This window comes from Martes martes, assembly GCF_963455335.1.
Source record: "Martes martes genome assembly, chromosome: 11".
Classification (NCBI taxonomy): Eukaryota; Metazoa; Chordata; class Mammalia; order Carnivora; family Mustelidae; genus Martes; species Martes martes.
The window spans coordinates 63,010,425-63,022,890 of NC_137899.1; the positions used below are offsets into that span (position 1 = coordinate 63,010,425).

At 54.6% G+C, this 12,466-nt stretch overlaps 1 protein-coding gene across 1 annotated transcript in view; it reads left to right on the forward strand.

The window, feature by feature from the left end:
- Positions 1-10,099, forward strand: part of MINDY4 (MINDY lysine 48 deubiquitinase 4) — a 102,729-nt gene extending 92,630 nt beyond the window's left edge. Inside the window, exon 17 of the mRNA XM_080818148.1 lies at positions 9,637-10,099. Within this exon, the coding sequence (XP_080674274.1) occupies positions 9,637-9,688 (52 nt within the window). The 3' untranslated portion in view covers positions 9,689-10,099. The remainder of the gene's footprint in view (positions 1-9,636) is intronic.
- Positions 10,100-12,466: the final 2,367 nt, after the last annotated feature.

A 12,466-nucleotide genomic window follows, 5' to 3' on the forward strand; every position in this document is an offset into this window, starting at 1 on the left:
GTGGAGAGGCGTGTGGTCTGTGAGGTGACTGTGTCTTCAGACGGCTTCTGGGGCTGCCCCTGTGGCAGGGGTGGGGGGGTGAGTAGGTGTTTCTTGAGGTCCATCCTTGCTCATGGCAGTCACCGGCACCTGCAGTGAGTGCTGTGAGGTCCGGTCAGGAGGAAGGACAGGTAGGATACGGGTGGGGGAGGGGACGGGAGGAGTTTGAGCAGGATAGGAAGGTGAGAGGGCCTAGCTCTTCTGCGGTCCCCAGGGGGTAGCCCTGAGATGGCTTCCTGTCGCAGCAGCGCCCTCTGTGTCCAGGAGGAGCAGCCCCACTCGTTCTGTTGGTGTGGGTTGGGCCCTCTGAACCCTGAGCAGAGGTGCCCTATAGCCTCAGACACAGGGTGGGAGGTCCTTGTCTCCCCTATTCCAGCTCAGGCTCAGGGTGAGTTGGGGCTCCCTTCACTCAGGAGCCCACTGACTGGGCCCCAGGGCTGGAAACAGTACTCTGGGGGGCTGTGGGGTCGGAGCTCTGGTCCCCTTCCCGCCCCCTCTTGCCCCCCCCACCGCACCCCCCGCCTCAGACAGGCCCTTCACAAAGCCTTTGCGGAATGACTTGGAGGCCTCAGATGCAGTGGGAGGAGCAAGTTGGGGAGAAAGGAAGTCTACATTCCAGTGCCTTCTGGGGAAGTGCTAGAACTTGCACATGGTCAGTGTGGGTTCTAGAGTTTGAATCCTTTCCACTCTTCACCCATGTGTCCCTCACGCTGTCAGCTGTAAGACAGGTAAAATGGAGAGCCCAGTGCGGGGCTGTTGTGAGAGCACCTGGTATCCTGCCAGGTGCTCTGTAAACAGCTGTCACAGGTAGTGTCTTGGCCCTGTGCCACGGTGTGACCTCAGACGGAACCTCATGTCCCCAACTGTAAAGTGATTAACTTGGGGTGCAGGACATGGATAATGCTGGGGCTCCGACCACCTGCAACCCAGGGGGTTCGCTCACAGACTGGGCTGCTGCCCAGCCTCAGGTTCATGAGCCCTTGGCTGGAGCCTCAGTCACGGCGGAAACCCCAGGGAGGGAATGTGGGAGATGCTGGGGCATCCTCATTAGACCCCATCTATTCGTCCATCTGTTCATCCATCCTCCTGCCTGCCAACCGAGCCAGGGACAAAGCATTCTTGTGGGGTCATGTGCTGGCTTTTCTTTCGTCAGGCGGATTAAAGGCCCAAGCAGGTCGCTTTCCTTTCATGTACAAAGGGCCACTCATTCCAGGTGATGAGAGAAGGGCAGCACTGGAAAGAGGAGGTGACACTGGCCTTGGCACCCTCCTCAGGATGGGGCAAGAGGCCACAGGGCATCCTTCCTGCAGGTGGGCCTCCCAAGCAGGGCTGTGGACCACACCCTGGGCACAGGCTCCGCCCACCTCCCCGACTCCAAAGGCCTTCAACTGTCTCTGTAGGGGAGGTAGGGGACCACCACCTGGGACCTCTCCAACAGCCCCATCCGGAATCACTCCTCTTTTTCCAGGAATGGTTCCACTGAAGGACTCACCAGTACCTCCAGCCTAGGGGTTGGACATTCTGGGCTCAGCCCTAACTGTCCAGTGCTTAACAGTGACTTGGGGCTCTGTTCTGTCGGGGAGCTCAGTCCAGGGTCATCGGAGCATGAGCATGGGCCGGGAGCATCTCTTCCTCTTCTGTCAGCTGTCCTCTTCTCCCAGGGCTCCTCCCATCCCAGTTGTCAGTGTGTGCCGTGAAGTGATGGGGGAAAATGGGGTCACTGCCTACAGCCAGGAGCGATCCCTTGGCCTGGGGCATATGGTCCAGGCTGAGTCTCTGCCCTGCCCTTTTCTGTCCCTGCTCACTGTCAGCATGTGGCTCTAGCTGTGCTTCCTAGTCCTTTGTCACAGATAGAAAATCACATTTGTGCAGCACACAGGGTTTGGGACAACTGGCCTGGCGGCTCTGTGGGCCCAGACGCCACCTAGCCCCTCATGGGTGTGGGGATCGGTACTCTGATACACCTGTCTCCATCTGTGGTTCAGCCATTGGGAAGAGTGTGGTCCTCAGGCTTTAGCGGGCATCCCTGAAGGATGTGGTAGAGCACACATCAGTGGGTCCTACTCCCACGGGTTCTGGTTCCGTAGCTAGGTTCCGTAGCTAGGGGCCTGGGAATTGCTGGTGCTGCTGTCCCAGGACCACACTCAGAACTTCTGGTGCCGGGTGAGGGCAGCATCTACCCCTCTGTGGCCCTTTCTAGCTGTCTTATGAGTTAGATGTCAGGTGAAGTGCTGAGCCTCGAGCATCTGGCCTATTGTAATACTCCGGGCCAGGGGTCTTTCCTTGCTGGCTCTGGGGGCAGCCCCACCCCATCCCCCACCTTCCCCCAGGTAGGAGTATCCATCCTCTGCTAGGACTTTCCTAAAACCAGCTGTCTGCCTCTCCTATGACCTCTCCGACCTGCCCCACCATGGTGGGTCCACCTGGGAAGTTAATGTCGTGAGATTTTTCCCAGCATCATTCTCAGAAAAGCTAAGTGGGTGAGTGAATAGTGGGAATGCTGCTTCCCCCCCCCCTCCGTCCAGTACCCATCAGATAACATACCACTGTAATGGGAAACAGCAGGCCCAGCCTCCTGGAATCCTGTTCCAAGGGGTTGGATTACAAAGGCTTTGCATTTTGTTTTCATCCCAGATTCTCGAACAGCTCAAAGGGAGAAACTTGGGAAAGTGGCCTTCAAGGTCAGTGAAGACCCTGGGGAGAAAGGGCCCTGCCTCTTGGGGGATGAGCCCTGCTGCCCATAGGAGGTCCCCACCCTGACAGGAAGAGGGTACATATGGCGTCATGGCCTGAACTCAGGCCACATCTCAGGTCATTACTGCAAGATGACCAGACCCCTGGGCCCATCACTTCAACCTCATGGAATCCCTGGGCTGGACTCCATGGAAGAAACAGCCAGATGAGACTCTGGGTTCTTGCTCTGGGAGAGTTCACAATTGCATAGAAGTCAAGTTCATGATCCACTCTCTCCTAATCCAGGCAGAAATGTGCTGCGTACCATTAAACCTAGCTCTCTTGACTGCTAAGGACATCTGATGCTCACCCTGAGCCAGCACGGAGCACACCACACCCCTGGCCATCTGGAAGCTTGCTGAGGTCCACGGAAAGGCCCTTAGACGCTACCTGAGATGGCCCTTCCTTTCACATGTCAGGGTATGCGGAGCGGAGGTCTGTGCCCCAGGCCATACCTTGAGTCACAAACAGCACAGGTCCTGAAGCTTAGGCCTGCACTGTCCCAGCCCAGGGGAAGGTCACTGAGCGGGCAGTATGATTTCCCACCACCTGGCTTTGTTACCACAGTGACATTACACAAGACCAGACTGTTGGTTTTGCTTCTGGGGAAGAGCACCGTAAGTCGAATGATCCCAGGTCCCATGCCATCTCTGCTCTCAAATGTGACCCACGTCTGGACCTCAGGGAGTCTCCCATTACCTACCCTCATGTCAGGAATGTGGGGTCTGTTCCTCGCCGCCACCTCCCCCCGCCCCGCAATTCCCACTGCTCTCTGACCATCTCAGCAAAAACAGACTCATTTATGGTCATTTCCAAACAAGACACACACAGTGACCTCTCAAGCTTCCAGCCTAGCCAGAGTGGGAGAGAATGAAACAGTTGTCAGTGGTCCAGAGGAAAGAGGAAAGAACACATAACCAGGGCCTGGGGCTGGGCCACAGATGTTTCTGTTTGGAGGCTCAGACAAGAAATTGAAAATATAATTTCAGCTGGGAACAGTGCCTTACAGGGGCTGGAGCCGAGTGCCCAGGTCCATCAGCTGTACCCACACCCACTGGGGGAGGGGGGTGCTGTGCCAGTCTTCGTGCCTCAGCTGACACACTTCTTGCCCAGGTACCCTGTCCACAGTGTCTCTCACCCACCAAAAGAGAGTTTCCTGGGTGCTCCTGTGGCCCTAGCTGATCTCTTGATTCCCTGCCCCACAACCCACACACACACTTGCCCATTGTGTTCCTTGCCCTGGTTGGGTTCACAGAACACTCAACACCATGATACAATACCTCACTCCTGGCTCTGCTGTCATCACATTGTATGACCTCCAGAAGGCTTGGTTCTGTTCCACACCTCAGTTTCCTCACCTGTTGATGAGGTAGAAGGATCCCTTCCCTGAGCTGTTGTGAGGTTGAAAAAAGAGAGGCAGAAGCATTCCCTTTCCTTTGGAGACCACGGGGGTGCACGTGCGTGTGTGGGGAGAAGGGATAATCAGGAGGAGGCATAGGGGAAGGGACAAGAGAAGACAAGGGCCATGGGCTGGGCTCTGTGACTGCCTGGGTCAAAGGCAAGAGAGACCGCAGTGTGAACGAAGACAGGCTTCCGTGCTGGGCCCCTGGGGCCCCAGAAGGAACAGCTGCTGGGGAGGGCTGTGTTCATTTAGTGGCACTCGGCCCTGAGATGTCTTGGAGGGGACAGAGGGACAGAGGCCAGTGATACCAGCTCTGTCCTTGAGGGGCTCACAGTCTCATGGGGGAGGGAGACCCCATGACAATATGGTGCTGAGAGAGGACCCCCAGGCTGCTTGGGGGTCAGAACACACTTCTAGAAGGAGGAGTCTTGGATCTGATCCTGAAGAATGGTGGGTGGGGATGAGGGATGGTTGTTCCAGGTGGAGGGCACAGCACAGGCCAAGGCCTGCATGGGAGGGATAGCCTATGGGGTTCATTCCAGAATGTTCTGCTCCCCATGGCTAGAGTACAGGAAGTGGAACTTGCACAACAGGATACTTGCCTGGAAACCCATAGTGAGCAAGCGTTCTGTGGTGTATTTCTACTGGTCAGCTCTGATGAGAGCTTTAAGACCTGGCCCGTGCCCTTCTCTTTGCTGATACCGGCTCTACTAGGCATCTGTCCCCAGGATACACTAGTGTCATCAATGCTGAAAGTCTGTGGAGCAGGCAACCCCTGCTCAGCTGTGGTTTATGGCCCTGGGGAGGGAAGGGCCTCATTTGTGGCCCTGAGGTGGGCTGTGTTTGTGATGCTGAGCCTCCCTGAGCTCCAGGGACCACAGCATCTTCTTGGAGCTCGACCCCTAAGCCAGTGGTCTTCAGCCATTGGGTTATCTTGTGCCCCAGGGACTATTTGGCAATGTTGGGAGACATCTTTTGGGTATCGCAGCTGGGGGAAGGAGGGTGCTAAAAATCCCACAATGCACAAGACAGCCCCAGAATAAAAATTAGTCCACAATGTCAGTGGTCTGAGGTCGAGAAAGCCTGCTGGGAACTCTCAGGCTCAGCCTTCTGAACTAACCCTGGGAGAGTGAGCTTTCATTCTGCCCGCTGTGCTGTCTGCAGGTCCGTTTCATCCCTGCCCTCCCTCTGCCAGGCCCTAATTGCATACACAGAGCTCTGTTTACTGTCCTTGTAATTGGCCGTGGACTTTCCTACCAGGGAACCATTCATCCTCACCCAAACACAGCTCCCCTGTGTCTCAGGGGAGCCATTTTAAAAACATCTCTGCTTTGATTTTCTATCAACTGTAAACTACTTTTCTCTGCTGCTTCTAATACTTTCCCCCTCACTGGTACCTGTTAGCTGGGATGGGGTTTACCATGGTAAAAAGCCTCGAAACTAAGCATTAACTCCTACCACCTAACTGTAAGATCCAGTGACTGTTGGGATGGCATGGATGTCTCTAGTAGTAGAGAGATGTGACTCACCCCTGCACTGAAGCCAAACCCCATGTTGCCAGGATCTGAGCTGTTTGCAAATGGGGAGCTCATAGAAGGAACTTCTCTCTGCCTGTCAGAGTGCGGAGGGTGAAGGCTGGGAGGGATGGAGAGGGATGAGAGAAGGGTTTGGGGACCAGGTTGAGGTTAGACCTTATGGTAACAAGAAATCTGGTGTGTTTCTTCTTCTTCTTCTTTTTTTTTTTTTTAAGATTTTTTTTATTTATTTGACACAGAGATAGAGATCACAAGTAGGCAGAGAGGCAGGCGGAGGGGGAGGGGGAAGCAGGCTCCCCACTGAGCAGAGAGCCCGATGCGGGCCTCGATCCCAGGACCCTAAGATCATGACCTGAGCTGAAGGCAGAGGCTTAACCCACTGAGCCACCCAGACGCCCATCTGGTATACTTCTGACTCCCGCCCCACACCCCCACCCCTGCCCATTCTTACCATGATTGGGACAAGAGACCACTCTGGTCTGGGCAATAGTTTTCCCTTTGCAGTCTGGGACCCTAATGCCTGCCTGGATCTAGGCAACGGGCAGAATGTCGCTCTTGTCCATGTCTCCTTTCTGCTGCTTTCCGGGGGGTCTGGATTCAGGATATAGCCCTAGTGTGTAAGACTTTGATAAGAAACTTACAGAGGCTGATACTCACCTGTATATCTTAATAGAACAATGAAAGGTTTTAGTGACATGCTTCAAAACTGCAAAGATGATGAACAGAGAAATAAAATTGAAACTCTCAAGTTGCATGGTAGAGTTGATGAAGCCCCAGGTCACATTGCCTCGTATTGCTGACACACTATTGACACACTTGGCACAGTTAAGTCTGCCTAGTCCCTGGGAACCCGTGGTCAGCACCATGCTTTCCCAGCCAGCCTTACCCCCCAGATCCTGCTCAGCTGTGTGACTGAGAGCTGCATCTGTCTTCCCTACTGGCTGCACCTATAGGGGCCACCCTGTGACATCATCAGGCCCCAGCACAAAACAGCGCGGGCAGTGGCTGCTTGATGACCGAGGCATGGTCTGACTTCCAGCCACGTGGGTGGTCTCCAGATACAGTCGCATTGCCTCTTCCTCAAGCAGTGACAGACGCTTTGATGCCAGTGGAGCCCCTCAAAGTGGCTCAGCCCCAGAGCACCTAATAGATCCCTCTGGATCTGCCCCAGGGCTGACCCGTAGCAGCTCAGGAAATAGTCGAAAGCATGCGGACACCACAGAATCACTTAAGTCCCCCCCAGCCGGGGGAGCAATGGCACCGACCATTTCCCTTCACATGACATGACTGACAGTGAAGGGGAGTCAGGGTTGGTAGATGAGCACAAGAGGGCTATGTGTCTCGTTACAGGTTATGTTTGGAGTGCGTCTTGCTAAGGTCGGTCTTCCAACACTTAGTCTAGAGAAAACACCAAGGAATGTGTCCATAATTTTTTACACATCCAGACCCACTTCTGAGCATCTGTGACCAGAAGGCTCCCCGGGGTCCGATGGCTCAGGTGTGAAGGGTATCTCCCAGGCTTTGACACAGGAAGGAAAGGGTTGGCTGTCAAAAAGTTGTACCACCCCATTTGGGTGGGCTCTCTTGGCATCACAGGGCATCATCCATAACACTGAAGAGCACGCAGAGGTATTTTGGGAGGACTAGTTTTCTAAAACAGTGTTAACAGTCTTGGCTTGGCAGGTTTTCTCCTACCATCTACCCATTTCAGCCTTTTATGCTGAGGATTTTAATAAAAAGATGCAATTCAGCGTTAATATACAGACCGGATAAAAATGTCTCAGGACATCGACTGGCATGCACAATGCAGGGCAGGGCTGCATCTTGTGTCTGGACTGTGACAAACACTAAATTCTCACATTCCTTCTATCCTCACAGTGGGTGGGTGGGGGTCAGAGAAGAGCGGGACAGTAATTGTTCCAAAACAGACGATAGGCCAAGTATCTCCCACACCAAACCCTTCCAATGGGAGCAAGACACACAGAAATACCACCACGATTTTTTGTCTTCGAATGACGAGAAATCTTTTTGCTTCTTTGAAGAGGAAGGGGCTGGTCAAAGGTGTGCAAAAAATTCAACAGAAGAAAATACAGTCTTTACAGATGCCAGGAGGGTGCCTATAATCAAGAGGGAAGTAATTTGGTAAGAGCAGAGTGAGTACGAGTCCCGTTGCCTCTGGAAGGCTGTCCCTCTCCAACGAAAAGCCAGAGACAGGGGCGCCTGGGTGGCTCAGTGGGTTAAGCCTCTGCCTTCGGCTCAGGTCATGGTCTCAGGGTCCTGGGATAGAGCCCCGCATCGGGCTCTCTGCTCAGCAGGGAGCCTGCTTCCTCCTCTCTCCCTGCCTGCCTCTCTGCCTACTTGTAATCTCTGTCTGTCAATTAAATAAATAAAATCTTTGAAAAAAAAAAAAAAAGAAAAAAAGAAAAGCCAGAGACATTGGTGCGGCCACTGAAGCAAGGCACGGTCGTGAAGAAAGACGAAGAGCAGAAGCCTGAGGAAGGAAGGAGAAAGAAGTTCAGAGGGAGTCTGCGTTCTTCATGAAGGTGGAGAAGGTTGGGTTTACAACCAACCACTGCTTGAAGCCTCATGGAACTTCTCGATTGGTCAGGAGGGGCACCAGTCTTCCTCTGGGAGACCCTGTTCACTCGCCTGTCGCAGCTCCCACCTCAGGCAGCTGGGACTCTCCAAAGCAGAAGCACAGTTAAAATGAGGAAAGCTTCCTTCCCCCCGCCCCCTTCTGTTGGCCATTGACGTGTTGACTTCTGTCAGAAGAAAAACGTCAGGTTTTGAAACAGTGTGCTCCCTCCGCCAGCCTCAACATTGCAAAAAGCGTTTCGGGAGCCTGGGTTCGAACCCTGCACCCTAGCACTGCTGTTGAGGTCGATGCCACATCTGCTTCCAAAGTTCCTGGATCTCAGGACGGATGTGTATCTCTTAGGTACCCAGGATCAGGTCTTGCAGGAACATTCCATCCGCTAGAAATGTGATCCCCCTGGGCTGCTTTAGAAAACGAGTGTGCCGTGTAGTCAAGTCATATGCTGGGGGGCGCCTGGATGGCTCGGTTGGTTAAGCATCTGACTCTTGATTTAGGCTCCGGTCATGATTTTGGGGTCATGAGATTGAGCCCTGTGCTGGGCTCCACACTGGACATGGAGCCTGCTTAGGATTCTCTCTCTCTGTCTCTGCTCACCCTCCCCCCACACACTCAATAATACATAAGTGAATAAAAATTTTTCAAAAATTAAGTGTTGGGTCATTTTGTGGTCTCACCTCCGCTAACTTTTATTTTGGAATTGGACTGGTATTAAAATTGTATCTAGCCCATTAAATGATACTGCTTCTTAAGACTTCATCAAGTAATTAAAAAGAATGCAAATCTGTGTTTTACTGAGCTGCTCCCAGCCCTTCACTGGCTTCTCGTGGCTCTCAGAGCAAAGCCCAGAATCCTTCCGAGGCTCCCAGGTCCTGTGCGGTGCCACCTTGCCTGCTGCCTGCCGTGGGCCACACCTCTCTCCTGCCTTCTCTAGACTCTGGCACCTGGAACCCTCGAGGATTCTCCCTATCTAGATCTTCCCATGTGCTGTCAAGTCCACCATGAGGCACCCTGGGAGGTGGCTGTGTCCTCGGGCACATGGACCACGCCCATCAGCTCAGGGCCCTGCAGTGCTAGGCACACAGCAGGCTCTCGAAAAACACTTGTGGCAAGAATGAATGAATGAACGAATGAATGTCCTGCCCCTTCTATCTTCTCCTGGGCTCTCTGGGGTCCTATGTATGTTTGTGTTTCACGGGGGCCTGGTGTATAGGTTTGTGTGTGAGTGTGGAGGGGCGAGGTAGGGAGGTTAGAACCAGAAATCCTCAAAGCCCTTAAGACAGGACCTTCAGGTAAGTGAGGGCAAGAGATGGTTCCTGTGTGGGCCTGGGCAGCTCTGACTCTTTATCTGCTACTCTGCTTGTAGGTGGAAGGGGGCAGCGGTGAACTGGAACGGCTCAGACCCCATCCTGTGACCCTTCCTGTGCATAAGCCTACGGCTTCACCATTCATCACTGGGGGTGACACCTGAGTCCCAGGCCTCAGGGACAAGTCTCTCAGAAGAGTGTCACCCCCCCTCTGAGCCAGCAGTGCTGCAGAAGCATCCAGAACCTCCCTGCCCCTTCCATGAAGGGCCCCCAGGACTGTGATGAGGGCCCAGAGTGCTGCTTACGGCTCCCTCCCAGCTGAGCCATGACTGCCAAGGATTGGACCGCCTGTGTGCTTTTTGTCTGCATCCCTCCCTTGCTCCCCACTGGGCCACCTGTCCCCTCGTCAAGCCTGTGATACAGTCAGCCCGGGCATCCTGAACTCGTTATTTCTGGTAGTTGGCTTTCTATAAAGCAGGAGTCAAACCCAAGCTGAGGATGGAGAGACTCATTTGTTCTGTTGTGGCAAAGGAAGCCTGAGGTCTGCATGGTTCATGGCTGGGGTAGGAACAGGGATGGTCGCCCAGGGCCCTAGAGACCTGTGGGCTAAGAGGTCATCTAATGGCGGTCTCTGCAAACAGGAGATGCCTCTGGTCCAATAGTGTCCCTGGTGGGGCTTCTAGTCCAGCCTGGCTTCTCTGTGTTGGCCCCAGGTCTAAGGCACCAGGCTTTGTAAGCTGTGTTGCCTAGAGCAACACCGGCCCTCTGGGAGCCTGTCCCAGGGCAGACCTGGATCCCTATGAGGCCCCAGGAGGATGGTCATGTGGACCTGGCCAGGTGGATATGGGGAAGAACCTTCTAGGCAGGGACCTCTTGCCACAGAGGGCAATAAGATGAGAATGAGCCGAGGGACCAGGTATAGTCCCCTGCGCCACCCCCCCGCCCCAAATGTGGGTGGGCAGAGCCTGGGAAGGCCCTCATGTTCCAGAGCAAGAGGGGATAGGTACGACTGGGAAAAACAGTCACTCATAAAGGGAAATTTGCACCGTTGCAGCCTCCCTGATTCCATGGGCTTGCAACCTACTGGTTTTCAAAAGGAATGTGACGTTAAGGACTGCTCTGTAAAGGCTCCCAACAGTGGTACTGAGCAAGGTACTGAGCAAGCTCCCAACAGTGGTACTGAGCACCCAGAGGCAGAGCACTGGCCTCCAGGAGCCTCTGTCACCAGCCCAGCCACGTGAGGAGCCAGGAGCAGCATGAGGCCGAGCACGCAGGAGCGTGGTCCAGTGCTGGCCCCTGCTCGGGCCGGGCCGGAGCTCTGAGCAGGCCCCGCAGAGGTGGGTGTTTGCACGGAAGGACTGGGGAGTGAGCTCCTCCCGTGTCTGCCCTGGCCCAGGGAGAAGCCAGGGAGGGCCGTAGATACTGAATGGTGGCTGGTCCCCAGCCTCTGTGTCCCATCCCTCCCCCAACCCCCATCCCCCCACCCACCCCCGTGCTCAGGACCAGAGCAGCTCAGGGACTGTCTTACCTCCGCAGCGCTGGTGAAGAGGAGACCCCTTCTCTTTATGTGCCAGGCATTTGGTGGTGACAACGCGAGGGCCTGTTTTGCACACTCGTGGGCTGGGCACGAGTCGTGGCTGGATTGTTGTATTATCTTATTGTGGGTCTTTGGGGAGAAGCAGGGAGGTGCCGGGAGGGAAGTGAGAGGGCAGGGCGTGCTTTGTCTAAGCTGTGTGGAGGCCCCGCTGGGGTTTGCTGTGTAAACTCCAGTGGCCATTCACAGCAGGCGTCCCGCAGAAATGCTTCCTATATGTCCCCGAAATGTTTATGCATTTGTTTTCCTTGGCCAGAGACAGGCTGCTCCAGCTGAGCCCTAGTGGAGGAAGTCAATTTCCCTGCAGCAGGCTTGTTTATCAGCCTGGGAAGGAAAAGTGTGTCTTTTCAATGAAACTCACTTAACCTCCTGACCAGGGTCCTGTTGGCAGGGCTGGAGAAATCAAAATATTCCCAGCGTTGCTCGAAAAACCCAGTTCCAACATATTATAGAAGCATTTTTTTCTAGAAGCCAAGATGCAGGTACATGCACGGTTTGACACCCCGTGCCTGGGACTTCCTGGGACGCAAGACGAGCAAAGCCACAGCACCACCGTCTCCCAGGTCCGGAAGCGAGAGCAGACCCACAGCACGGCCACCACGTCTGTAAGAATGAACCAGAGGCGAGTGCCTCCCTGCGGGTGGCTCTTCTCCACCCGAGGCACAGAGTTTTCTAGAGAGACTGCGGGGAGGCATCAGCAAGTCCCGAGCCTCTCTCCCAAATGGTATTAAAATCTTTGTGTTCATGTACGTGTGTGTGATTTTCCAGGGAGAGGGTCTATCTGACTTTGGCTAATGCCCTCCTGAATTCCCCAGAAGAAGTTAAGAGTTCTAGAGTTGAGTGGCTGCCGCAGGCCGACCTGGGTGTGGCCACGGCATCAGGGCTCGCACCTGGGCCGTGGCCTGGCACGTGGGCCGTGGGCCGGGTTAGTGAGCCAGCAGGTGTCAGTGAGGTGTGAATTCTTGGTCTCTGGAGGCAAGAGCAGGTCGATCCCGCTGCCCTTCCGGCAGTAAGAGAGGTCTTGAGGCCACTCGAGCTGACACTCTCCCCCATTAGTGCAAACCGCCCCTCCTTCATGTGCAGGCCTCCCGTTACTGGGGACCGCCCCCCCCCAATCGGATGAGTCACGTTCTGGTGGCTGCTTACGGCGGCTCCCGGTACCAGCTTCCACCCAGCTTCTGAGGCAGTCAGCCTTCTCCTTCCCCATTGAAGAAGACCCGAGGCTTCCTTCTGGAAGGAAGGATCCACAATTAAACCATGCAA